The following is a 25197-nucleotide window of genomic DNA, read 5'->3' as shown; positions in this document are numbered from 1 at the left end:
CAAACTGCATACATGAAACGAATTATTTTGGACAAAATATACGCTTTATTTTTTCTCCATAAGTAGTTAAAACATAGTACACTCTAACATTAACAGATGGTATTTAAGTATGGATTTTGATTTTCTCTTCACACTTTTTACATTATTTTTTATTTCTCTATTTTTCCTACCACATTATCGATTCCTTCTCTCATTTTCTTCCTTTAATTTTTCCTCCTGTTTAATCTCTCTCTCTCTTCTTTTTTACCGATGTGAGAAAAAGAAAAACATTACCCTTTAAATATTAAACAAAAGTTGAAGATATTAAAACAATGACATAGTGATTAAACCTCGTAGATAAATAATGCAACTAAAATATAGAACTCCTACATTTTTTCTGCCAAATTGTAATTTGTTAATTTATAAACTAGTAACTACAGTCTTTTCCCTCTAATAAACCAAGAAACCCCAAAATATGCCATCAAACAAGAAACAAGAAATGATAATTCATTCTTAAAAAAATGATAATTCAAGAAATTTTCTCTCTCCACTTAGTTCTAAATTATAATTGATACCCATTAGTTAGTGATCACTTATGTACCTATTCGGTAGAGTAAAAGTAAATATAATGAAAGTGAATTAAGATGCAAGTTTTAAATTGAAATAGAGTAAATGTGTGAATTTTATATAATTTTAGTGTTTATTTCACTCTTTTTTTTCTATGCAATTCACTCCTTTTTTTTACTCTCTTGCTATGCAAACGAAGGGGGTTTAAGGGCATTTTGGATTTTGACCAGGCCCTCCGTAATATAACTCAGGATCTTCAACATAATCTGACAAATACCAAACATCATAGCAGTTAAATTCATCCGTGAATTCAGCAACATATTCTGGGATCTTCAAGGCTGCAGAGTTGTCATGAATTCTCATTCTTGTTATTGTAGACGACTCACCAAAAACTGAAGCAAATTGTCCATTACCCATTTGTGTTGCAGTGTGAGGAGTATGCCCAATAGTGGAACTGTAAACTTCACCACCCCACTCCACAGATTCTGCATTGTAACGTATTGTTTCAAATAACTCAGGTGGCCAATAACCTATGTTGGTATTCTCACCATATTGCACCCACCAATTATTGGTATAGGGATCCTAATGTAAAGGAAAATGACAGAGAAAAGAAATTAGAATAAAAGAGTTTAATTTTAATACATTGTAGTCGATAACCTTATTATCACTCAATGAAATCATAGAATCGTATGATTTGTCGTAAAAGGTATGATAATAATTTTTTTTTAGCATAACGAAATTGTTAGTTACTCGTAAGATTTCTTCTAGCCAATTTACCATTTAGTGATTTATATGAATAATTAATATTTCTTTCATGGAATTTTTGCATTTTTTATATATATGGTTCCTTGCTTAAAAAAGAATAAAAACTATTATTTAAATACAATAATCACATCAAATGATATTTTTACCCAAGACTTTGCTACTTTCAGGATCTTTTAACCAAAACACATAAATCCGTAATCTTAGTACATGCTTTACGGTCCCAATAGTTAATGATGCATGTAATTACGATGATATCGGGTTATGTAACTCTTTTATGTGGATCATCATTATCAATGGAAATTTTAGTTATTACATTTCAAGAATTCATGTAATTTTTTTTTAGATGATCAACTAATAAAGAATAATCATAAATATGACCTAAGGTATTTATTATAAAAATCTATAAAATTATCATGCATACATGTTAATGTGGGATTATGTAATAGTGAAACTTTTATAACTATTGGTACATTCTAATTATTTTTTTTTTTAAAATGGAAATCTAACTGAATTATGCTCCATCTTTTTTTTTTTGACTGGAAATTATGCTCCATCTAGATTTATATATCTATCTGATGTAAGTTCACTTCAGCTTATTTAAGAAAAATAATCTCACCTTATAGATGTAAATAGTTATTATGTATTGAAGCCCACCAGGAATTGATATCGGATAAATTGCAGCACCTAAAGCAATTTCATTGCTAATCTGAACAAATCCAGGACAAGTCAGATCAAAGCAACCCGTTTTCTTTGAAGCATCAGCCTGCAAAAATTGGTGTTCCAATAACCATGCCCCCCAAAAATTAGAACAAATTAATAAAAATTGACAATAAATCTAAATATCATGCATGTAGCATATACATATATTAATTAGACTAAGAATTAGTAATTCACAAAATTTGGTTCCCTCTTCTTTATGTCCCATTGGTACATAATTAAATTAAATTTCAAGGTTGATGCAATTGCAAACTTACCGTCCAGTAAACAAATAACCGAGTTTGCCTATCTCCATACACACTGGGATTGACCTGGAGCAAGTTTATTGCACAAAGAGATAATGAATTTTTCAAAGCTGAAAAAGGTTTAAACAATAAACACTAAAACATGTGCAACAATATATAAGTACAAGTTGAAGCATGAGGGAGCTATACATAAGAGCATTTAGAAAATGATACTTTAAGTTGGAGTGCATTTTTCATCATGCATTCATAAAATGTTACAATAACTTTGTGTTTAAGTAATAAGCACAAGTTATATTCTGATGCTTAAAAAAAGTAGAAGTAGAAGATACTTTAATTTCTTACCGCCCAACCAGCTTCAACACACTCAAAGTCATTGTATGGCCCTGTTAAGAGAGATACTTGGGAAGTGCTGTATTCATCATCCTTTTCAACAGAAGGGTTGTCCACTTTGATGTCTCCTTTGGCTCCCAAGTAACGGAACCCAACTGCCAATGCTATTGCTTTCTGTTCCGCATAGATGTCAAATCAACCAAGCAAAAGAGTTAGTTCTTACAAGTACCAAAAAAATTATTCCTTCCTTCCTAAAATAATAATAATTTTAGATTATTTTATATAGACTAAAAAAATAATATTAAATAAATAAAAGAAAATAATAATTTTATAAATTTAATCTTATATCATCATTAATTTACTTATAGATTTTATAGTTCATCATTAATATTATAAGTAAAAGATATAAATGTAAAAATATAATTAATGCTACATTAAAAAATTAAAATAATAATTATTTTGAGATATTTTTTTGTTATTATATAACAGTGATAATGATAATGGGACGGGGAATATGTGTTAGGAGCAAGAAGATATATTATTTAATAATAAAATATGTGTTAAAGGGTATCTTAAAATTTATTTAAACTTATGAAAGTGATTTATGAAATTACTTTTTAATAAGAATTAACAGGAGTGTTCATCATTAGATGGGTTGAGACACATTCAGCCGAATCTAACTCGACTAGCTTAGACTCAATAAATATGAAATTAACACAACCTGTTAACATAATATATTAATCTTAATATTATACTATTGCAATTAAGATGTATTTTATAATATCTATTTACTGACTTAAGTAATTATCTATCTATATATATATTATTACTATATAAGAATTTAAAAAATATATATTTTTAAAAGAATATATGATATAGGACCGAGTTGAAAGCACCCAAAGTATAACCTGAACTGGTCCATAAGATGCACCAGGTAGAGTCATAGATAATTTTATCACCAGGTTTATTATATTCAAAACTGCTACTAGTACTATAACACAAACTTACTTACAGAGTGGTTTTTCAGTTGTACAAAGGAGTCGAGATTATTATTCAGTTGACCAACATGTTGATGAGAGAAGCTTGGCTTCTTCCTTCCATAATCTTCAATTGAATGAGCCTTTATCATGTCTCTTTCTTGTATTCTTCGAACAGGTATTGTTCCCTCTGGACATCTTCCACTTTTCTGCCACACTTGGGAAGTAACAGTCACAGATGACCCTTCATCCCTTTGCTTCATCATTTTGCCACTCTTTGCATTTTTTCTAGTTCTAGTAGTTTTGGTCCCTATTGTCATGTCCTTCTTAGCTGAATTATAAGTGGGAGCCATCTGATTATATGTATACATATACAAATTCAAAGAATAGTTGTAATTAGTCTAGCAATTAAGCTATCCCTATATATATATATATAACCATAAATAATTAAATATGGTATAAATTAACAAAGAATCAAATGTGACTCACCTGGATTTTGTGACCTTTCAATGCAGGATGATCAAAAGCTGGTTGCTTATTAATGTCAATGCAATCAATGATATCCCCATCTTCACTCTACAAGCATATATGAAGAATTTTTTTTAGTAATACCATAAAATTATTTAAGCTTCTATAGAAACGACCAATTAGAAAACATTCTCACTCAATAGTCAATACTATTTGATATTCTCTAGTATATATAATTTCAAATTATTTTCATTGATATGGGTAAAATTACAGGACCAATAATTAGGTGTTTCCCGACGAATAATGGAGTTAAGAACTTAACCCAATAAAACTATGATTAAGATAATTTTAATTACCTGGATAGTTTTTAAGGAATGTCCTCTAAGCTGCTTTAATTTTCTCTCAACTTCCAAAACCTTGAGTCTTGACAAAGAGCTACTACCATAGTCCACAAAACCGTAAACTGTAACTACCAGCCCCAAGAGAATGAAGATTGTGGATCCCATGGCAGAAAAGTGCAACAACTTTCCCATTCAAAATTTAATAACAAAAGTAATCTATTTTTTATTCCTTTTGACACAAAACAAGTGGGCCACAAAACTGAAATGGAAGACAAAGATACACTTAGATGATATTGTAAACATGCCCTTTAAATTGGAGTCATGAAGTCCTGAATTATAGACATTGCTTAACTATAAGTTAGCTAGCAATGTCTGCATGAGTTACCGTCTATATATGTCATTCAACTTCTGTTTACATCATGACTTGATCATTGAAATGCAAATGCATGCTTCATTTACCAGCCACCTCCTACCCAACCAAAAATTGAAAAAAAGAAAACCTTATTAATAAACCAAAAAAAAAAAGAAAAAGGTTCAAGATTTCTTTTAAATCGAAAATTATTTTTCATATTTTAAATTTTAAGTAATTTTAAAAACTGATCTTAAAAAGAATTGATTTACACATATAACTCAAAAGTTACTTATTTTTAATTTTTATGTTAGACCTACTATAGGACTAGGGGGAGACCATACCACTAAAGTGATGCTTAATTAAGTGATCCCCAGGGGGTAGAAACCGGAAAGGTAAAAACTTGCAAACAAATTTATTAACCCAGTGAATAGAATCAAAGGACTTCAAAAATTAATTTAAAAGAACTAGTTTTATTTGAATGATTAAGTATTACTTTTGATATATAATATGAGTGGGTTTTATAAAAATGTATACGTTCACGCCTAGAATCAATTTCATAAGCAAGAAAGTCTAACTTTTGTTAAATCAATTATGAACCTAAGATCTGTCAAAAAAAAAAATTATGAATCTAAGAATTGAGCTGTACGATAAGAATTTAATACCTATGAACGATAAAATTTTCATGGACATATACTCGATGCTAAAAACCAGTAAGTAGCTGCAGAAATAATAAGAAAAATTGAAACGTAATAATAGCAACAACTGAATTTCCTCAATTGATATCGTCACAAAATGATAAATACGCATAAAGATATTACATGAACACAAAAAATTCAGCTGGTTTGTCTTGTGCAGGTGAATATTTAGCAGCAGTGCAATTCCATAGCTACTATATTCTTTTAATAATTTATTTTTTTTTGCAAAGTTTAACAGAAGTTAAATAACAATTGAAATTTATGGGCTTTAGACTTCAGAAATAAAAGGTAAAGAGAAAACCATGATAAAAATTTCTAGCTTAATTTAACAAGCACAATTGGTAGTGTTTTGTAGCAATTACTGGCAGAGTTGCTCAACTGCAGTCACAATCTGAGCAGGTTGAACTACTGTCCATTCCTCCAATGTTCCAGCATAAGGAGTCGGCACATCCTGAGAGGATAAGCATACTATAGGAGCATCCAAATGGTCATGGAAATTTTCGGTAATGGCAGCCGTCAAACTAGCACCAATTCCTCCCGTCCGCATGCACTCTTCCACAATTAGCACACGGTGTGTCTTCTTCACCGAATTCCCGATTGTGTGAAGATCAAACGGTTTCAAAGACCTGATATCGATTACTTCGGGGTCGTACCCCTTGTTCACCAGTGTCTTGGCAGCTTGCATGACATGATACCTCATCCTGGAATAGGTTAATATCGTGACATGTTCCCCAGGCCTAACCATCTCGGCTTCTTCAAGTGACAATACATACTCTTCATCTGGAATTCTCTCCTTGAGGTTATAAAGCAAAACATGCTCAAAGAGAATCACGGGGTTCTCACTTCGGATTGCAGCTTTCATCAAGCCCTTGGCGTTGTAAGGGGTTGAGCAAGCCACCATCTGGATTCCGGGGATTGACTGAAAATAAGACTCCAATCGCTGCGAGTGCTCTGCTCCAAGTTGCCGCCCAACTCCACCAGGTCCACGAATGACAATTGGTATTTTGAACTGCCCTCCTGATGTGTAATGCAGCATGCCACAATTGTTAGAGATCTGGTTAAATGCCAGAAGTAGAAATCCCATGTTCATGCCCTCAACAACTGGCCTCAGACCAGTCATGGCAGCTCCAATGCCCATCCCCATAAAGGCGTTCTCAGCAATAGGGGTGTCCAAAACTCTAAGGTCCCCAAACTTTGGGGCAAGGCCTTTAGTCACCTTATAAGATCCTCCATAATGACCTACATCTTCACCCATGACACATACACAAGGATCCCTCTCCATTTCTTCCTCCAAACCTTCGCGTAGGGCCTCAAAAAGGAGAAGTTCATGCCTAAAAATAAAATGCATACATGGTTAATTCCATCATTATTGGGCATACCTCACAATAGGAGGAAACCAAAAAAAATGTTTTTAGCAACTTCATGTATTGACTATTTTGAATTACACATCACTAGAATATCCCAAAAGTTTTCAATCATCAGCACCTTAACTCTTTTTTGTTACTGCATTCCTTAATACCTAAAGAAGTTGTCATCCCTAAATTTTGATAGTAACCAGGGTAATCTTGGTCTACACTTTACAGGGAGTTTGCCTACAGCTTTCTACACAAAAGTTTTGAAGTACCACATCAAGGGGCCCACCAATTCAGACTCTTCATCTATCTATCTAAAGTACACAGCAATCATTTTTTACATTCTTATCTGTTTTGACTCTTGAATAAGGGAGTCTAGATTATTATTTCATCTATCTCATTTTTTCATCTTTCTATCTAAAGTACACAGCAACCATTTTTTACATTCTTATCTGTTTTAGCCATTGAATAAAGGAGTCCAGATTATTTTTTCGTCTATCTTATTTCATCTCATGTTTGTTTGCCAGTTCCTAGTTTCAGTCAGTCAAGCCTGTCTCTTAACTGGGAGGTTGTGCCTTATACCTCGATTACCTTTTGTAGACATTTGGTATAGTGAAAGAAAAATGGCAAGAGTCTTGAAAACAACGACAAATATTGTATTGATATCTGTATTATCTTAGCAAGAATGTGAAGTATTGTGGGTATCATGGGATGATGAGTTGTTGCATTGCAATGAATTGAAAGGTGACATGAACACAGCTATTCCAAAAGCTTAAAATATTGGGTAAAAACACACGAAATTTTTTATTCTAAGTTGTTAGTTCACGCAGGAACCCATGAGACTGGCCACCCTACCTTCCACTGAAATTTAAATTCTATTTAGAAGAAGGAACCAAACTCATCACTTGAAAAGAAGCTTGATATCATGTAACTGACCAACTACCTCAAAAGCTTAAGTTACAGGATGAAGCACATGGATGGTTTTGCATCTAACATGTTACAATATCTAGGATATATCTCATAACATCATTATAATAAAGTATCTTAAAGTATCTAAGATGATCTCTTAGGAGTGGTTTTCATATTTGTTTCCTATTTGATATGGATTATGAGACGTCCTCTAGATATTTTAACAACATAGGAATAGGATGTCTTTAGTATGTGTTAATATGGCATACAGGGAAAGGTTTGTTTAGTCAATTCTATAGAGCATGTTTGTTCTTTTGCTTCAGTGTCGTATATCCATCACAAAAGTAACAAACCTAAAGTGAAAGAAATAGAAATTGTCCATTATCATTTTGTACTTTGAAGAAGCATTTATAAGAAACCAGAAGATAGTAACAACAATCGGGACCTACATTCATCTCATTTATCAAAGTGCTAACGATGGGATGAAGCAGTAGCCAGTTTCCCACATTCTTTACAATGCTTCCATTTTCATCTATACCAAACACACTCTAAAGGGTATAACATGGAAACAGTAATTGTAGAAAGAGACATACCCAGATCCAGATTTTGATGTAGAAGCCGCAGAACTGGCTCCCTTTGTCTATAAATAAACAGCCAAAAAGCACAATTTACAAACTTGATGACAGCATTGATCACAAACCAAACTGCAAAAAAGGGAATGGAATGAGATAACTCACTGCAACTGCATTAGTAACCAACAATTCATGCTTACGAGCTCCAGTCTTCAGAATCCTTGCATCAGCATCAGATCTGACCACAAATATGCCATCTTTCCTCTCTGAACCAATCAAAGAAACAACATTTAAAAGTCAAAAAACACTAGCGCTTAACCGAAAAGTCATTGGTCTGAGTGGCACTGAATTTAGTCCCTAAAGTAAGGTCTCGGTTTTGAGCCTTGTGGATGGAAAAAATGTACTTGGGAGGGGAGAACCTCACTAGAGGTGGCCATCAAGGTCCCGTGTCCCCGACTGAGATTAGTCATTGATAAAATTGCTTACCAATAATATGATTTAAAAAAGAAAACTAGCCATAGGAACTACGTATCCAAAACAAAAATTCTCAATAAGCAGTTCGAAAATTTTGAAGAAAAAAAAAGGAAAGAAATTTAAGAAGCGAACCTGAGAGGGAAGAAAGCATGAACTTGTTGGAGTGGGAAGAAGAGAATGATGGGGTCACAACTCCCAATCCCTGGAAAAGGGTCGCAGCCATTGGATCGTATCACCCAAGAAAGATGGAAATGAAAATGAAGATACAGACGGAAAGAATGGGAATTTATTTATAGGAGGGAAATGCAAAATGCAATGGGCGGAGAAATTAAAGAACACAATTTGTGAGTTTGTGTTGCGTTCGGAGAAATTAAGGAGAAAACTTGAGAGTGTGAATTTAAATAAATCTCCACCGTAGATTAAAATTAATGGCTGAGATCCCTTGGAAAATTACTCCCGGCGACTCCCCGCAGCACCTCCGCTTCAGTCCTTACTGATGTCGACGCTGTGTTTACGGACACACCCAGGTTTACTAGGTTCAAGTTGAGGCTTTTACTTCCTGCACCTCCATAACTTCATAATTCCAATATTACCCTCCCTTTATTATGGAATGACCATTCCGAAAAAATGTTCATATTTCAAAATAGTTATTTTGGATTATTTATTCTTACTCTGGAATGGATATTCTAAAATATAAAAATCATATTCTAGAATAGCTATTTCATAATAGAAATACTCTTTTGAAAACCTATTCCAAAATACCTATCAAAATATGAAAAATCATATTCCATAATAGGGTGTTGTCTCGCCCTCAGAAGCTTCATCGAAGAATACTCTGACATCGACCCCAAGTGCATCGCCACCACCTACGCCATTTGGGACATCGAACTCAACCCTTCCCCTGTACCCTATGACCTACACTCTCCAACACAATTGGGAAGGTTGATTGCAAGGGTTTCTTGGAAGTAAGGGTTGTCTCGTGAGGGATATTTTTGTCTGTTGGAGTCTTTAGGCGGTGCAGGAAGTAAATGCCCCAAGTTAAATCTCAAATAAATAATTTATCTCTCTTGACTAATTGATCAATGAAAGATAATCAATTTAAATTTAGTCCGTAAAAAATATAATAAATTAATTTTGTAGATAATTTAATAATAAATTAATTCCTTAAATTTATAATTTAATGTCAAATTAATTTTAAAAATATAATTTATTATCAAATTGATTCTTAACAAATTTTAACAACATGATGAACTCATAACATTTTTTCATATTTAGAGATTAAATTTATATTTTTCAACTCATAACTATTTTATCATCATATCACACTTAAATAATTTGACTATTTATTCTTAAATCATTTAGGAAGACTATTTATTCATCTATATATATATGGACAAAAGTTTGTTGGATAGGATGTTTTTTAGAAACAAATTGTGCTTTGCGGCAAAGGAAAGCAAGAGTGAGAGTGTGCGTGTGTGAGTGAGGACTAAAGACTGAGGAGTCTCTGATTCATTGATGGCGGAAGAAGCAGTTCTGGGATACCTTGAGAAAAACTCGGAGATTCGAGACTCGGGCGAGTTCGCAGCTGAACTCGGCATTGACCACAACGAGATCGTGAACGTGATTAAGAGCTTGCACGGTTTCGGATACGTTGACGCGCAAGACATCAAGAGGGAAACATGGGTACTCACTGATGAGGGCAAAACCTATTCCAGCGTAGGATCCCCTGAAGTGCAACTCTTCTTCGCCATACCCCCAGAGGAGGGTATCTCCAAACAAGACCTTCAGGTTATTCATTTTTTTTATAACTATGTTATTGGTATCGAGTATCACTGACTTTGTGGATGACTAGTCTCTCTCGTTGAATTTGGCTGATCACCTTTAGTGAAATTCTTTCCTCTCAATCGTATTTTCTTTATCCACAAGCTCGAAGTTGAGACCTTACATGGGGGATAAGTCCAATACCACTCAAATCAACTATTTGTTCATTTTTTTCCATTCATTCATTTATTTATGTATTAACTCTGTAATAATTTCTTATTCATTTTGAATTATTATAAGTTTAATTGTTTTTCTTTGGTGGTTGTAGAAAAAGGTTGAACCTTCTGTCTTCAAGATAGGTTGTGCTCAGGCTGCGAAGACAAAATGGGTGGAGATGGGAAACAGTTAATTACTAGAAAGGTAAGGATGGGTTGGTTTCTTTTTTAATTAATAGGGTAAATAATCATTTTCCTCCCAAAAGTGTGCAATGTTGAGATATCCGTCCTTGAAATATGAAAAAAAACAAAATGTAATTCTCAAAAGAGTAAAAAGTAAGACAAATATGTTCTATGTTAACTTTTGTCTCTTAACATTAAGACACTTGCTTATGTGACACGCAGGAATGAAAATGTCACAGAATTGATGTCCATGTGGACATATGTGTTAAAGCTATTGATAAATACATTCTTAAATTTAACAACTTATTGACATTTTTGTCCTTCAATTATATAATTTATTGACAAATATATCCACGAAATATATAAACCTAATTAGTTGACATCAGTAACAAGATACATGTACCAACAATACATTAGACTTAGAAGTTTCTAATTTTGTTATTGCAAATATTTATTATAATTTTATTTATTATATTTATAATGCCAACTTATCATAGATGAATCAAGATTTAAGAGGAGGTAAGACATGGGTAGGTTAGGTTCTTAAATAAAAAATTAGTTTCTCAAATCTTAAATAGATCATCCACAGGTAAAAGAAAACAAGTATGAGAAGTCTAGCCACCAAAACTACTATATTTTATAGTTTTCCTACTTAGTTAGTGACCACCTATATAATTATAATAGACGTCAAAGAAAAAAGTGACAGATTATACTTTTAGGGACATATTACTCTCACTTTTTTCTTTTACATTTATTATAAATATATAGGTTAATATATAGGTGATCACTAACTGAGGGGGAAGCTATAAAATCATTTTAGTTTTGGTTGTTAGACCTCTCATGTTTGTTTTCTTCTACTTGTGGATGATTCATTTAAGATTTAACTTCGTACCCCATTGTCCAGAGGCTCTTCGCTATGCGAAGGTATGGGGGAGGGATGTTGTACGCAGCCTTACCCTTGCATATGCAAAGAGGCTGTTTCCGGATTCGAACCCATGACCAACAAGTCACCAAGGCACAACTTTACCGCTGCACCAGGGCTCGCCCTCATTCATTTAAGATTTGATAAACTAATTTTTTATTTGAGAACCTATCATTGCCTCACCTCCTATTGAATCTTGATTTCTGTGTGATAAGTTGACATTATAAATATATTTATAATTATAATACATTATAATAAATATTTGGAATAACAAAATCAGAAAGTTTTAAGTCTAATGTGTTGTCGGTGCATGTATCTTGTTATTGATGTTAACTAATTAGGTTTATATATTTTGTGGATATGTTTGTCAATAAGTTGTTAAATTAGGGACATATTTGTTAGTAACTTTAGTCCCTATGTTCATGCAAGCATCAATTCCGTGACATTTTCGTCTCTATGTGCCACATAGGCAAGTTTCCTGATGTTAACAGATGAAAGTTAATGGTGGGACAAATTTGTCTTACTTTTTACACTTTCGGAGACTAAATTTTATTTTTTCATCTTTCAGGAATGGATTTGTCAGCGTCACGCACTTTCAGGGACGAAAATGAACCCTAATTAATATTTTGTTAAGAAGGAAAATTGGGTTTTAGATTTTAATATTGTATGGGTCACTCTATCAGAGCTTATGCCGTATGAGTCAAGCCATTAGGAAATTTGGTTTCTGACCCTTTTTCTCTCTTAAATTCATAAAGTATTTTCATGCATTACGAACTCAAGATATGATTGGGAGGGGTGGTGACATACAGTAAATGTGAGAACATTGTTGAGAATGATAGCAGCCGATTGCATGATGTGGGATGGTTTGCTCAATTTTTGTTCTATGTATAGTGCTTATTCTATTTGTTGGTGATGCAATACTGATTGTTAAATGGAACATATCTGGTAGGGTGCACATGCATTTTGGAATGTGGTGGTAAAATCTGAATTGTAACTAGGATAGCTATTATTTGATATCGTATGATAAAAGTGTATCGAAAGGAAATAGGTGGTTTGAATGCTCGGGTTTGGAGGACTTTGTAGGAAGAGCTGGAAGGCAGAAAGAATTGATCAGGATAAATTAGCAGCAAAACATATTTCACATGCTCAGATGCTTAAGGGAATCACAGCAACACTATGTATAGTTTGTTTTGGTGCTTAGGTGTTCTAATTTATAACCTTGGTGTATTGGAGATGAAATAGCCAATTATCCATCATGTCAGCGTCACAAAAGAGAATTTCCATTTAGCAAAATCTGTAAGGCCACACGAAGTGTTAAAGGCAGCCCTGATTACAGCTTGGAGCTGGCTGAGAGCTAGGAAAAAGGGGGTTACATATGCACTGTATTGTTGGCATTCCAATCCACTAGCCTGTCTAGCTATGGATTAATGGAATTCATTCACATCTTGATCAAAACATCCTGCTGGCAAAATACTGGAGCTGTTGTAATGGAGATAAATGCTATGCGGAATACTGATTTATGCAGTTTCTGTGAAAATTATGCAGCAATTTTTGTATTTTGCAGATTTGTGTTCTAGGATAAGTAAATCAAAGTATGATGGATATTGTCATATTTGATGTGTAGCTGTTAGAAGACAACGCAAGTATAGTTGCATTTTTTCTGTGTGTATTGCATTGTAAGTATGTTGTACTAGCTATGTATATATTTGGACGCATCTTGTGCTCCAACAATATTTTTATGTATAAAATCCTTTTTTTTTCCCTTTAAAAAAAAGGATTTTTAGTACGTTGGTTGAGGTGCATTTGCATGTAATGGATAAGTGCACTTTGTCCTTTGAGATGGGCATGTTTTCATGATTTACCGAGTATTTTTAACAAGGCTGTCATGCTGCAGGTCCAACATGTTGATGATAAGGTCAAAGATCTTCTTCTTCAAATACAACAGGGGCTGGTATGTGTACTAATATAAACATTTTTGTTAGTAAATTTATTAGTTACATTAACAGGAGGCAATTTGAAGAACTGAGATTATTTTCTTTCTTGGGTGGGGAGGGGGTTGTCATTAAGTTCTATTAATTTAGGAATAGTAACATATATGAAAATTGAGGAGGTGAAGTGTAGAGATATACCAAGCTATGTAAAATTATTTATTGGGTTGAGTTGACAACAAGGTAGTCTCATTAGTTGGTATCGCCCATTTTTTAAATGGAGTGTTTTGGCTATATGCGCATAAGATAGGACTTGGGTTTGCAATAATACATTTGGGAAAATGGCAAGGTTTTATATAGAGCATTCAACTCAAACATATGAGATGATTACATGAAGTAGGAAGCGGGGATTTGATTTGCGATCACTTTAGTTATGAGGTATACCTGCACTCTACTCTGAATGATGTGAAAGTGAAAAATGTCCTTTATTTGGTTTGAGTGATTATTGTTGTTCACCTGCACTCTACTCCGACAAATAATTTTGTTGAGAGCAGGTAATTATTGTTTGGACAAAACTTAGATCAAGTTCTTTATAGTTTATATCTCTGTCATCAAGTTCTCAATTCACAAAATGACATATGGATGTTCTTTCCAGTTTCCAATAATAAATAACTTTTTTTTTTGCTCAGCAAAAGTAAGAATATATATATATATATATGAGTACCAGAGGTACTAAAGATACATGATGGTGTTTGTTAGATACATAGCTCCTCTAGGCAGACTGGAATCAGTCTGAGGAGGGATCACAGTTATAATACCTGCAGTATATATATTCTCCTATAGGTCCTATATCTGCAACCCTCTACTGACCACAAAACCTTCCATTAGATTACTCGACCATTGGTTGAAGTGTATTTCAAAATCATCCTCCATATCAATGCCTTCCTAGTGTCTTGAGATTCAGATAGGTTCTGTTGCTTTCCTGTCCTGTCAAAAAATAGTACATGATGTGTGGAATTTTCTTTTAAAAAATGGTACATAATTTATAGAATAGCTCTGCTCTTTGCTGATGCTTTCAAGGAAGCAGGTGAAACAAATGTTATTAAGTGTTTGCAGGCTGGTGCCTGTAACAAATCTTTAGTATAACTATAAATCAAAGAAATATCTTAGACTTTGGATATTGCAGCCCTTAAGATTTAATTTCAGAAACCAAAAATTTCCCCTTTCTATAAAAGAAAAATATAGCTTTAGATTGTTTTTTGTCAGTATTTGAAGATGGTATTGTCTTCTGTAACTTGTATCGTTCTTGAAAAGAAACTTTTGTTTTAAATTCTGAACAGTGCATTAGAACATCATGAATAAAGTGACATTTAAAAAATATATATTTTCTAAATCTCAAACCATATTGTTAATCACTTAATCTGCATGATCCCTTGATTCTTTCTTATATAGGCTATTTAGATGATAGAGTTATCTTTAAAAGTATTGAATCCAACAGGTTTTACTCACTGTGTGTAGCAACTGGCAAGTAGCAGCACATGTCTGCTCTCACCCTAAATTTTACATCTGAATGTTTTGATTGGCAGCTTCTGGAACTTCGATGCCTTGTTCCAGCCCCAACAACACCCAGCTCGTGATTCACATGATACATTTTTTCTGGAAGGTTAGTAAAACCTTGATTGTTTTCTTGCTAATCTTATATTCTCTGTTTCTATTCTGAGAACATGTGACACATATATCTGCAGCTCCTTCAACAACTAAGATATTGCCAGAAGATTATGTTCTGAGAGTTACGCAAGTTCATGAATCTGGTGGTTATGGGTCTAGAGGGTATGATCATGAGCGAACTCAACATTTTTTAGCAAAGGCTATTTACTATTGATAGATGGATAATTTCCAAAAATGTTTTCTGAAATAAACCTTACAATTTCTTCCTTGGTAGATATGCATATGACTGGAAGAGAGAGGAAGCAAATAAAAACCTCCTGCGAACCCATACAACTTCTGTTTCCTCCAGGATGCTTTACCAACTGGCACAGGTATTTGTGTCATAATTTGCTGGTATCATGGTCTTGTTGGTGCATATGATTGCATGGTGTTTAGTGCCATTCAGTTCTATATAATGTATATTTATTGGTTTCAGCTGGACCAAGTTATGACACAGATAATATGTGATTGTGCTTTTCAAGTTCTAGCTCTGAATTATAGCTTACATCTTTCTTTGTTTCCCCTGCATTTGGATGTCTATGCAGAAACCATTTGCCCCAAAAAAATATTTCTCTATAGATCGGGTATTCAGAAATGAAGCAGTTGATCGGACACATCTTGCTGAGTTCCACCAGATAGAAGGTATGTGAGATCTAACAAGTTACTAGGCCTGTGGCTTTAATTCTTTACAAACTGTTCATCTTGGAAATGAAAAGGGTTCACCTTTGATGTTCCTATATTAGATAGGGGATGGGGGGATTACTGCAATAGACTACAGACGATTCAGTACTCCCTCCTTCCCATAATATTTGTCGTCCTAGATGTTTTTACATAGATCAAGAAAAACTAATAAATAGATGAAAGAGTGACAATTTTACAAGATTAATCTTATCATCATTAATTTTTTAATAAGGAATATAAATGAAAAAAAGTAATTAATGTTACATTGAAAAGCTAAAATGACAATTATTTTGGGACTTATTTTTTCTTCTTACACGACAATTATTATGGAACAGAGGGAATATCTTTTTTGGTTTGGTCCATTAGATGTTTAATCTTGGCATTAAAATTTATCAATAAATTTACTGGATTTTTGTGATGATCACATTTTTACATTTCAATTCAGGTCTTGTATGCGATCGTGGACTCACTCTCTGTGATTTAATAGGTGTTCTACACGATTTCTTCTCACGCTTAGGTAATGTTCTCTTGTAAAGAAAAAGATTTAAATGTGGACTGTAAGTTGGACTGTTGGAGACTTCAAGGAATATGATCCACATCCAAGTTTATATAGGGGACAGGCTTTAGTAGTGTGATTAATCTATTATTGATTTTAGCTAATAGAAGTGATTTCGTTATTGAGTTCAGGCATGACCAAGCTGAAGTTCAAACCAGCTTACAATCCATACACTGAACCTAGCATGGAGATTTTTAGGTGAGTTTTTCTGTAACAATTATCAGGCATGTCTGATCTTGATGTTGCGTATCCTGAGATTACATATTAATCCAGTACTCTAACAGTTACCATGAAGGTTTTAAAAAATGGGTAGAGGTAGGAAACTCTGGCATGTTCAGACCTGAAATGTTGCAGCCAATGGGACTTCCTGAAGATGTCCAAGTTATTGCGTGGGGCCTTTCCCTTGAGAGGTGAGAAAAAAATTCAGAACACTTTAATCAAAACTGAGCATAAAATAAACTAATTTGTAAAATTTAAATTCCTGTTATTATTTTGCTGAACAAATCTAGTGAAACTATAAGGGCATTGTGATGCAACATACTGTAAATTGATTTTAACTTGTTATTTTACGTGGAAACAGGCCAACGATGATACTGTATGGGATAGATAGCATCAGAGATCTCTTTGGACACAAGGTATTTTTTTAGAGGATAAATATAAAGATCATCATATGTATTTTGGTCCTTTATAATTATGGATTCTTTTAAAAAAAGAAAAATTGCAAATGTACCAAAAAAAAGTTTTTTAAACATAAGCAGTGATATTATCTCATTTTTTTCTTGTCTTTTGCAGGTAGATCTTGGGCTTATAAAGAAAAATCCAATGTGTCGTCTTGGAATTGACTAAAATGATTCACACTTGTGTCTTGTATTTTATCATTTATAAATAAATTATAATTTCTTTTGCCTCTTAAGATCAAACACTATCTGTAGTTTATTAGTTCAATTTTCTATATGAAGAATTACGGGAGAAAAAGTTACGCCCTTGTGATTATTTTTCTTATGTTCTGAAAAATTTGACGGGAAAGTTAGCAAATTTCAATTTCTTGTGGTTTGGAGAATGTTATGGTAAAGAAAAGTTATCACATTCCTAGGTAGGACGCATATCAATATAGTACATGTTTGGTTTAATGTTGGATGCTTCAAACACCACATAGAATCAAAAGTTTTGAATTTTTATTTCTGGTAATTTTTTTTATTAGCAAATATTATTTCTCACAAAATATGTATGTAAATGTGTTCGTTTAACCTAACGATAAATCAAACTTATCCAATTGACTTGGCTATGGTTTACAAACTATTTTTACATGTTACCAACTAGGAGCAATTGCTATTTGTTGGAAATTAAGGTACCTTGCAAGTGATTTGTTTTGGATTTTAGCACAGGTTGTGGATCAAGGGCTCTACAGGGTATTTAATAATGACTTGTCTTTGTTGCATGGGAAAATGAACAACTCCTTCATATATTAGACACTCATCCATTTCTTACACAATTTAGACTAATGCATAATTAATAACATAATTTAAATAACCGACAACTTTATTATTTATGGATTAAATTAAAGACAGATGATTCTACTATCTCAAACTCAGCATAAATTTGTGATGTCTAGTGGGTGATATATCTTACAACATTGGGACCCTAGTCGTGTGCAAATAAAAAAAATTGTCTTATGACTTGCTACAAATTTACTGATTTACTCGTTACATAAATCGTTGTTTTGTAGACACACAAGAGTCTTACTCCTCGTCAATCTTATAAGATCAAAAATACAAAATGAATATATAATATAAGAGTTAGAAACATATTTAAACACTATGGGGGATCTAATTCAATAAAGTGAATGAATTATTATAAATATGGTTATTTTAAATTTCTATGGATAGGATAAAATATATTTAATTGAAAAGAAAAAAGAGAAATAGCCCAAACTTAAAAGACCAACAATATATTTTAGGTTTAAAAAAATAATATATCCAGCACAATCCACGTAATAAAATACTAAATTATTCAATCAAAATAATAATCCATACACCGATCCGAATCATCCATTATTTTAATGAAAAATATTAGGAATATTTCTCTAACAGACTCTTACAAATACTTTTCTTTTTCATATGATGAAATTCATTAAAATGAAAAAATTTGATGAGTGTCGTATCATATTTAATCTTCTTTTTTCTTAATTTTATAGTTTGTAATAACTTTTAATCCATTAGAGATAGTGTTAGAAGGAGTTTGTTATTCTCAGCCTCTCTTGATTTCAATCCAAAGCACCAAATTCGCAAAACTAAAGTGTTACTAAGGTGAGAGAGAGAGAAGAAAAAAAAAATGGTGAACTTCATGTTGATGATTACTGCAGAGCTTGAGAACCTCACGAATCTCCAACCCCAAGATGGCTGCGACGACCCCAACTTCTCCTACCTCTTCAAAGTCCCTTTCTTTCTCTTTCCAAATCAAATTCAAAATTCAACATCTCTTTAATTAATTTTTCCTTTTTAATTTCTTCAATTTTCTTTTTCTCTGTTGTGATAGTTGAAATGCGGGAGATGCGGAGAACTGAGCCAGAAAGAAACCTGCGTCGTCTTAAACGACACCGTTCCTCTCCCCGTTGGCAAGAGCACCACTCATCTCATTCAAAAGGTTACCTAAAATGCCCTTTGCGTTTCTTTGTTCAATTCTAATTCGATCGATTCAATAGTCTCTGTAATTTGTATTTCTTAGTAATCAATAGCGTTAGGAGCTAATTTGAGACTTGTCGTGATTTTCATCCTTCTAATTTGATGATGCTATGTATTTACTTTTAGGGGTATATAATTTCAGTGTTTCCCTTTTATTCATTGATTTTTTTTTTTCATTATGTGTATGTATCTATGTATGGTAGAAAAGGCAAGTGAAATTATTCACTATATTATTTGCAATCTTGACTGTTATGTTCCATCGACTTCTTTTTCAATTAGGTGAAATAAGGTCATGTTATCCATAAGCACTTAGAAGAAAATTAGAGATAAAGTGTATTGAGTTTCTTCATAATCTAAAATCCACTTATGCACCTTAACTTTTGGAGAAGGTAAATGAAATGAGCTTCTATGAAAACTAAATGTATAAGTTCATTTTAGCTTATGCGAGAAGTTTAATTCAATTACCTTCTTATTTTCTTCTCTTGTAAGGGCCTAAGTGCATTACATAAACACAAAGGAAATGGAGCTCGTTATTTTCTTGCGATTTTATAACTGAAATTAAATTTTACTGGTCTGACTTGTAACTTTGTAAGCTCACTTACGTGCTACAACTTACAACTGAGCAGAATTCTATTTGTTTGGCATGATATGCCCTTTTGCTTATGTAGTTATTTTTCTGTCTCTGACATAGGAGGAAAGATTCTGGAAGTTTTATGTGATTCTGCTGCAAAACTTTAAATTATGATTCCTACTTGTATTAGTTTTCATTCGTTTGTGATTCTTTGAACCGTTTGCTCCTGCAGCTGGTGGTTTTTTAATATCCTTTATTTGGTATGCAGTGCAAATTTTGTGGCAGGGATGGCACTGTGACCATGATTGAAGGCAAAGGTAAACCACTCACCCAGGAAATCAGTGAATCAGGGAAGTACGCCCCATTGATGTTATTTGACTGTAGGGGCTATGAGCCAGTAGATTTTGTATTCGGTGATGGATGGAAAGTTGAATCAGTGAGTATACTTTTTATTTTTTATGCTATGTTTCCATTATTTTTGGCATCATATCTCTGATCTGTTTTGATTGTTCAATGTTGCTGATATATAAACCGAGAGAGTATTGTATATAGCTCATATACCCATTTTTTTCTATTGAAACAAATAATCATGTGCTTAATGGCGTCATGTCTCTCATCTCTTTTGATCGTTCAATGTTGCTGATAGTAGTGAGTATTGTATATAGCTCATATACCCACTTTTATCTATTGAAACAATTAATCGCGTGCTTAATAGCGTCCTGTCTCTGATCTCTTTCGATTGTTCAATGTTGCTGATGTATAAGCTGTGTAGTGAGTATTGTATATAGCCCATATACAGATATGCCCACCTTTGTCTTTTGTAACAAATAATCATGTGCTTAATGGCATCATGTCTTTGATCTCTTTTGATTGGTCAATGTTGCTGATATATGAGTTGGGTATGGTACATAGCTCTTATACCCACTTTTATCTATTGAAACAAATAATCACATGCTTCCTTTGATTTGGTTTGATGCTTAGTGTTGATGGTTCAATTGATTTTGTCACTCTTATCAATACTGGAAACCATGTCTAAAAGGTTTATCTATAAACTTAAGACTGGGATGAATTTGATGTGATTAATTTCAATATCTTCTATTCCAATCTTTAAAAATTAAACCAATAATTATCATATACATGAAAAGGTGAACAAATTCAAAATAATTTTGATTATCACAATTTGCAAGTCTAAATTATGGTGAGATTTGCAAGATATGCAGCCCTTTTGATTAGTCTTGAATCAGATTTCGTACGAAGGTTATACAGTGTGTATTAGATTTTCCTGGTGCGGAAACCTGTTCTCTAGCTTTTGGTATTAGCTTTCTTCTTTTCCATGTGATTTCTGTAACATTTTTTTTACATCCTTCTTGTCTATGGTATTTTTTTACTGAATGGTTGTGACACCTATCCTCTGATTCTATAATTTACTCACCTGATTGCCATATATTTTTAACATGCAGTAGAAATTTTGGTGATTTTATAAATTTTCTGTATGTTGGTTATATTTCTAATCGATGCAACTTGTACTTGTGTAGCTGGAGGGAACTAAGTTTGAGAATGTTGACTTGTCAAGTGGAGAATATGCCGAGTATGATGAGAAGGGAGAGTGCCCAGTAATGATATCCAATCTTCGAGCTACTTTTGAAGTGACAAAGTAGAGAGAACTGGTTTACTGTTTGAATATTTTCTTGATGTATAAAATTGACTGTTCTCTTCCTAGATGAGCTTTTGAGCTCTGGGTTGCATCATAATTAGGCAAGAAATTTGTGGGATCTTCTAACATTACATGTTAACCTTGTTGTATTGAAGAGGAAAAAACAGCTTCCAAGTTCCATGTGATTGATGAAGTTCACTTTTCATTTCATGCTTTGTAATGTGTATCGTTTCAATGCCTTTGTCCATTATAGATTACCTTCTAACTGGATACAATTGTTTGTTACACGGATAATGTCTAAAATATACGCTATATAAGAGAAAATTCAAATGAAATGAAATGAGTTCTTAAGATTATAAAAGATTTAAATTGGTATTTTTTATCAACAAATGTTAAATGTTAATTGTTAGTATTACTAGTTTTTGTTAGCCGAGTCGAACATGTGACACTTTTTTATTATTATTATTAAATCAATCTTGTATCTTTTAATTTAAATTGATAATTCATATTTTTTAAAATTTTTATAAAAATGAAATTTGAATTTTTAAGCTAGGAATTAGACATTGTTATATTGTTAGTTTTTGTTAATAGAGAAAATTGAATCTGTAGTCTTTTTTATATTCTTTTTTCATCTTAATCATTCATTCACCTTAAATCTTTTAAATTGTAATTACAACTTGAAATGCATTTTTAGTGAGTAATTACAAGTTGTATCAAATAAGTTGAAACTCATAAAATCATAATGGATCCTTTATGATTACGCACTAAAAATGCATTTTTAGACAAATTTATTGCCAGAGTGTATCTATTAAGTTGAAACTTCATAAACTCATAATGGATCCTTTTGTTAAAGTTGCCATAGTAGCAAGAAAGTCCAAATTCATGTCCACCAAATTAAATGATCTTTAGCAAGAAAAATAAGAAACCGAATGAAATGAAATATTTGGTGCGGAAAGTTCTAGTTTAACTTGCACGATGCACCAAATGGTCTTCAGCAATATATGTGCTCTCTGTGCTGATAGTTAGGTTACATGTACGTTTTTTTTTTCCTTTTGAAATTTTTTAATCTAAAAGCAAGATAATTAATTTTGTTTGTGTAATTTGTGTAGTTGGTTATACAATTCCATCAAAATAATTTCGCTTAATTCATTAAACAATGTTACTTTCCATTTCTTCTTATTATAAATATAGTTGCATAAATTTGTACACGTATGTATCTTTTTTTTTTAAGAGGAAATTTTACTATAGTTGTCACTTTGTTGAAAAGTATTGCTTTCAGTTAGACACAACCCTATATCGATATATAGGCAAAAGCTGTATAGTTTGTCAATTTTTTTGCCAAATATTTTTCTTTAGCGGAATAAATCTAATTAATGAATGAAAAACAATTTATAGGCAGACTTTCTTTTTGGTCTCTTACGCCGTCCCCGGTTTATACAAATTACACAAGGCGAAACTAACGATAATTAGAAGGGGGGCAGGTGCCACACTTTTATTTTATGTATCACACTATGATCTTTGAGCATATGGTAAGGTGAAACTGCTAAAGTGTGTTTGGATGGAGAAATTTTAAATTCAAAGAATTTTAAATATTTTAATTGAAATTCTTTTATTTTTAAAATTTTATGTTTGGATAAAAATAAAATTATGAGGATGAAAAAAAGAAAAGATATAGTTGATGTACTAGTTATACGTGTTCTTCTGTGATCATATCCGATGCATATTTTAAAAGCAGCTCAAGTGGTGTTTCTTGAAAAAGAATGTAAGAAGAGAATTTCAATTTCTCACATTTTTAGTTGGAAATTGAAATTCCAGATTTTTAGTTGTTTAAAATTCTGTTTTAAAATTTCAAAATTTTTAATTCTTCATAAAATACATCCAAACAATAAATTCTAAATTACAGAAATTTAAATTTTTTCCTCAGTTAAAATTCTCTGTCCAAACATACTCTTATTTCTAGAAAATTACAAATATGAAAGATTGATTTTGGTTAAAAAGACTGTGCGTTAACAATTCAAAGCTGGTGTCTGACTATGAATGGAGAACGTTCTCTTATTACAGATGAAAAGTCAAGCACAAACGATTTCTAAAACCAAAATAAACGAAACGCATGGTCCAAAAGTTTTTGTAGTAGGTAAACTACAAGGTATTATTAGACTACTTTTAAAATCTGTAAATATTTCCAAATTCTTCTACATTTTCATTGTACTAAAGTATTTCCTTTTTCTACAACTAAAAATGGATTTAAAAAAAATTAGATTGTTTAAAAAAATACTAAAAAATATTTATAAGGGGAAGTTGCTGTAAATATAAAAAAATACAAAAAATTATTTAATTTCATAAACTTTAAAAATAATCAGTGTAATTTTCTCTAAATAACATGAAAACTTAAATTGACTTTAGTAACAATAAATTAGTGAAATATAATAAATTTTTCTGCAATAACTTAAAATATAAAATATTATTAAACAGAACAATATAAAAATATTGTACAATTATAAATAACAATAGTAATTAGAAAAACTAAAAAAAAATTAGAATAGCCTTTTAAAAAAAATTGATTTCTTAATATCACTTTTTAAGATTTTGATATTATAAATAACAATAGTAATTAGAAAAACTAAAAAAAAAATTAGAATATCCTTTTAAAAAAATGATTTCTTAATATCACTCTTTAAGATTTTGATATTTGTAGTCATTTATTGAGACTTTCTAACATGATTTTTTTTAGGGTTTAAATTTAAATCCTTAACCAGATATTTAAGGAATTCAAAGTCTTCACCATCATCACTCAAACCAGTCACTTATTAATGAGATATTAGTAAATCCCTTATCTTGTCTTCTATTCATAAAAAAAAAAGTACTTATTGTCACTAAAATAAGAAAAAAAAAACCACTTACTAGTACTTAAGATTATTTCTTTGAGATTAAAAATAAAAAATTATTAAAAAATAATTTATTATATTTTTCATATTTCTATTATAATAAATACTTTTTTGAAAATATTTTTTAGTTTTTACTACATAAAACTAATATTTAAATTGAAGTTAACAAAATCCTTCAAAGCTATACAATATAATATTTAACCAAAAAATAGATAAATTAATTTGAATTTAATTTTAATAGACTAATAATGTAAGGATTTTTGTACATCATGCAATCACAAATTATCAGATGTCATGTATAAAAATTGTGTTGACTTCCACAATAAATTTTATAAAAAATAAATGAATGAATTTGAATTAAATTTAAATAGAATAATGATGTAAAATTATTTATTCTATCATGCAATCACGAATTTTCAAATGTTATGTATGAAATTTTTGTTGACTTTCATAGTAAATGATAAAATAACTTTAAAATCATATCAAATATAATTTTTAATTAATTGATTTAACAATGAAGAACATTTTTACATTAATAGGGTTGAAAATTAAACTCTATTAATTTTTTTTTAAAAGACTATTCCTTATAACAAAGGAAATGAATACGGTAAGTTAGAAAAGTAAACGGCTAATATGATATAACCCTTCAATGCAAAACTTTACTAAACAAAATCCTTCAAAATCGGATGAGCATTGAGCAAATACTTTTA

The 25197-nt window shown here is 31.8% G+C and overlaps 3 protein-coding genes and 1 pseudogene across 4 annotated transcripts; 2 read left to right on the top strand and 2 right to left on the bottom strand.

The window, feature by feature from the left end:
* Positions 1 to 706: 706 nt before the first annotated feature.
* On the bottom strand, positions 707 to 4554 carry LOC114391744. Its single transcript, XM_028352702.1, has 7 exons — positions 4405 to 4554; positions 4070 to 4156; positions 3616 to 3933; positions 2616 to 2777; positions 2286 to 2339; positions 1928 to 2074; positions 707 to 1128 (listed from the first exon to the last, which is right to left on the bottom strand). Exons 1-7 carry the CDS (start codon positions 4552 to 4554, stop codon positions 751 to 753), a joined length of 1296 nt encoding a protein of 431 aa, XP_028208503.1. The 3' UTR covers positions 707 to 750.
* A 937-nt stretch (positions 4555 to 5491) lies between these two features.
* On the bottom strand, positions 5492 to 9244 carry LOC114393884 (pyruvate dehydrogenase E1 component subunit beta-3, chloroplastic-like). Its single transcript, XM_028355362.1, has 4 exons — positions 8876 to 9244; positions 8435 to 8535; positions 8291 to 8337; positions 5492 to 6767 (listed from the first exon to the last, which is right to left on the bottom strand). The coding sequence occupies exons 1-4, from the start codon at positions 8964 to 8966 to the stop codon at positions 5795 to 5797; spliced, it is 1212 nt and encodes a 403-aa protein (XP_028211163.1). The 5' UTR covers positions 8967 to 9244; the 3' UTR covers positions 5492 to 5794.
* A 904-nt stretch (positions 9245 to 10148) lies between these two features.
* Positions 10149 to 17750, top strand: LOC114391743 (annotated as a pseudogene). Its single transcript, XR_003662171.1, has 13 exons — positions 10149 to 10531; positions 10833 to 10924; positions 13445 to 13500; positions 13719 to 13775; positions 15339 to 15415; positions 15498 to 15582; positions 15695 to 15791; positions 16005 to 16101; positions 16586 to 16657; positions 16828 to 16894; positions 16981 to 17106; positions 17277 to 17331; positions 17489 to 17750. The product of XR_003662171.1 is annotated as a phenylalanine--tRNA ligase alpha subunit, cytoplasmic-like (transcript).
* A 1108-nt stretch (positions 17751 to 18858) lies between these two features.
* On the top strand, positions 18859 to 21817 carry LOC114392228 (CXXC motif containing zinc binding protein-like). The gene is made up of 4 exons (XM_028353281.1): positions 18859 to 19129; positions 19232 to 19339; positions 20217 to 20384; positions 21484 to 21817. Exons 1-4 carry the CDS (start codon positions 19028 to 19030, stop codon positions 21604 to 21606), a joined length of 501 nt encoding a protein of 166 aa, XP_028209082.1. The 5' UTR covers positions 18859 to 19027; the 3' UTR covers positions 21607 to 21817.
* Positions 21818 to 25197: the final 3380 nt, after the last annotated feature.

This window comes from Glycine soja, chromosome 17, assembly GCF_004193775.1.
Source record: "Glycine soja cultivar W05 chromosome 17, ASM419377v2, whole genome shotgun sequence".
Classification (NCBI taxonomy): Eukaryota; Viridiplantae; Streptophyta; class Magnoliopsida; order Fabales; family Fabaceae; genus Glycine; species Glycine soja.
The sequence above is the reverse complement of the archived record's forward strand: the minus strand, read 5'-3'. Positions and strand labels throughout refer to the sequence as shown.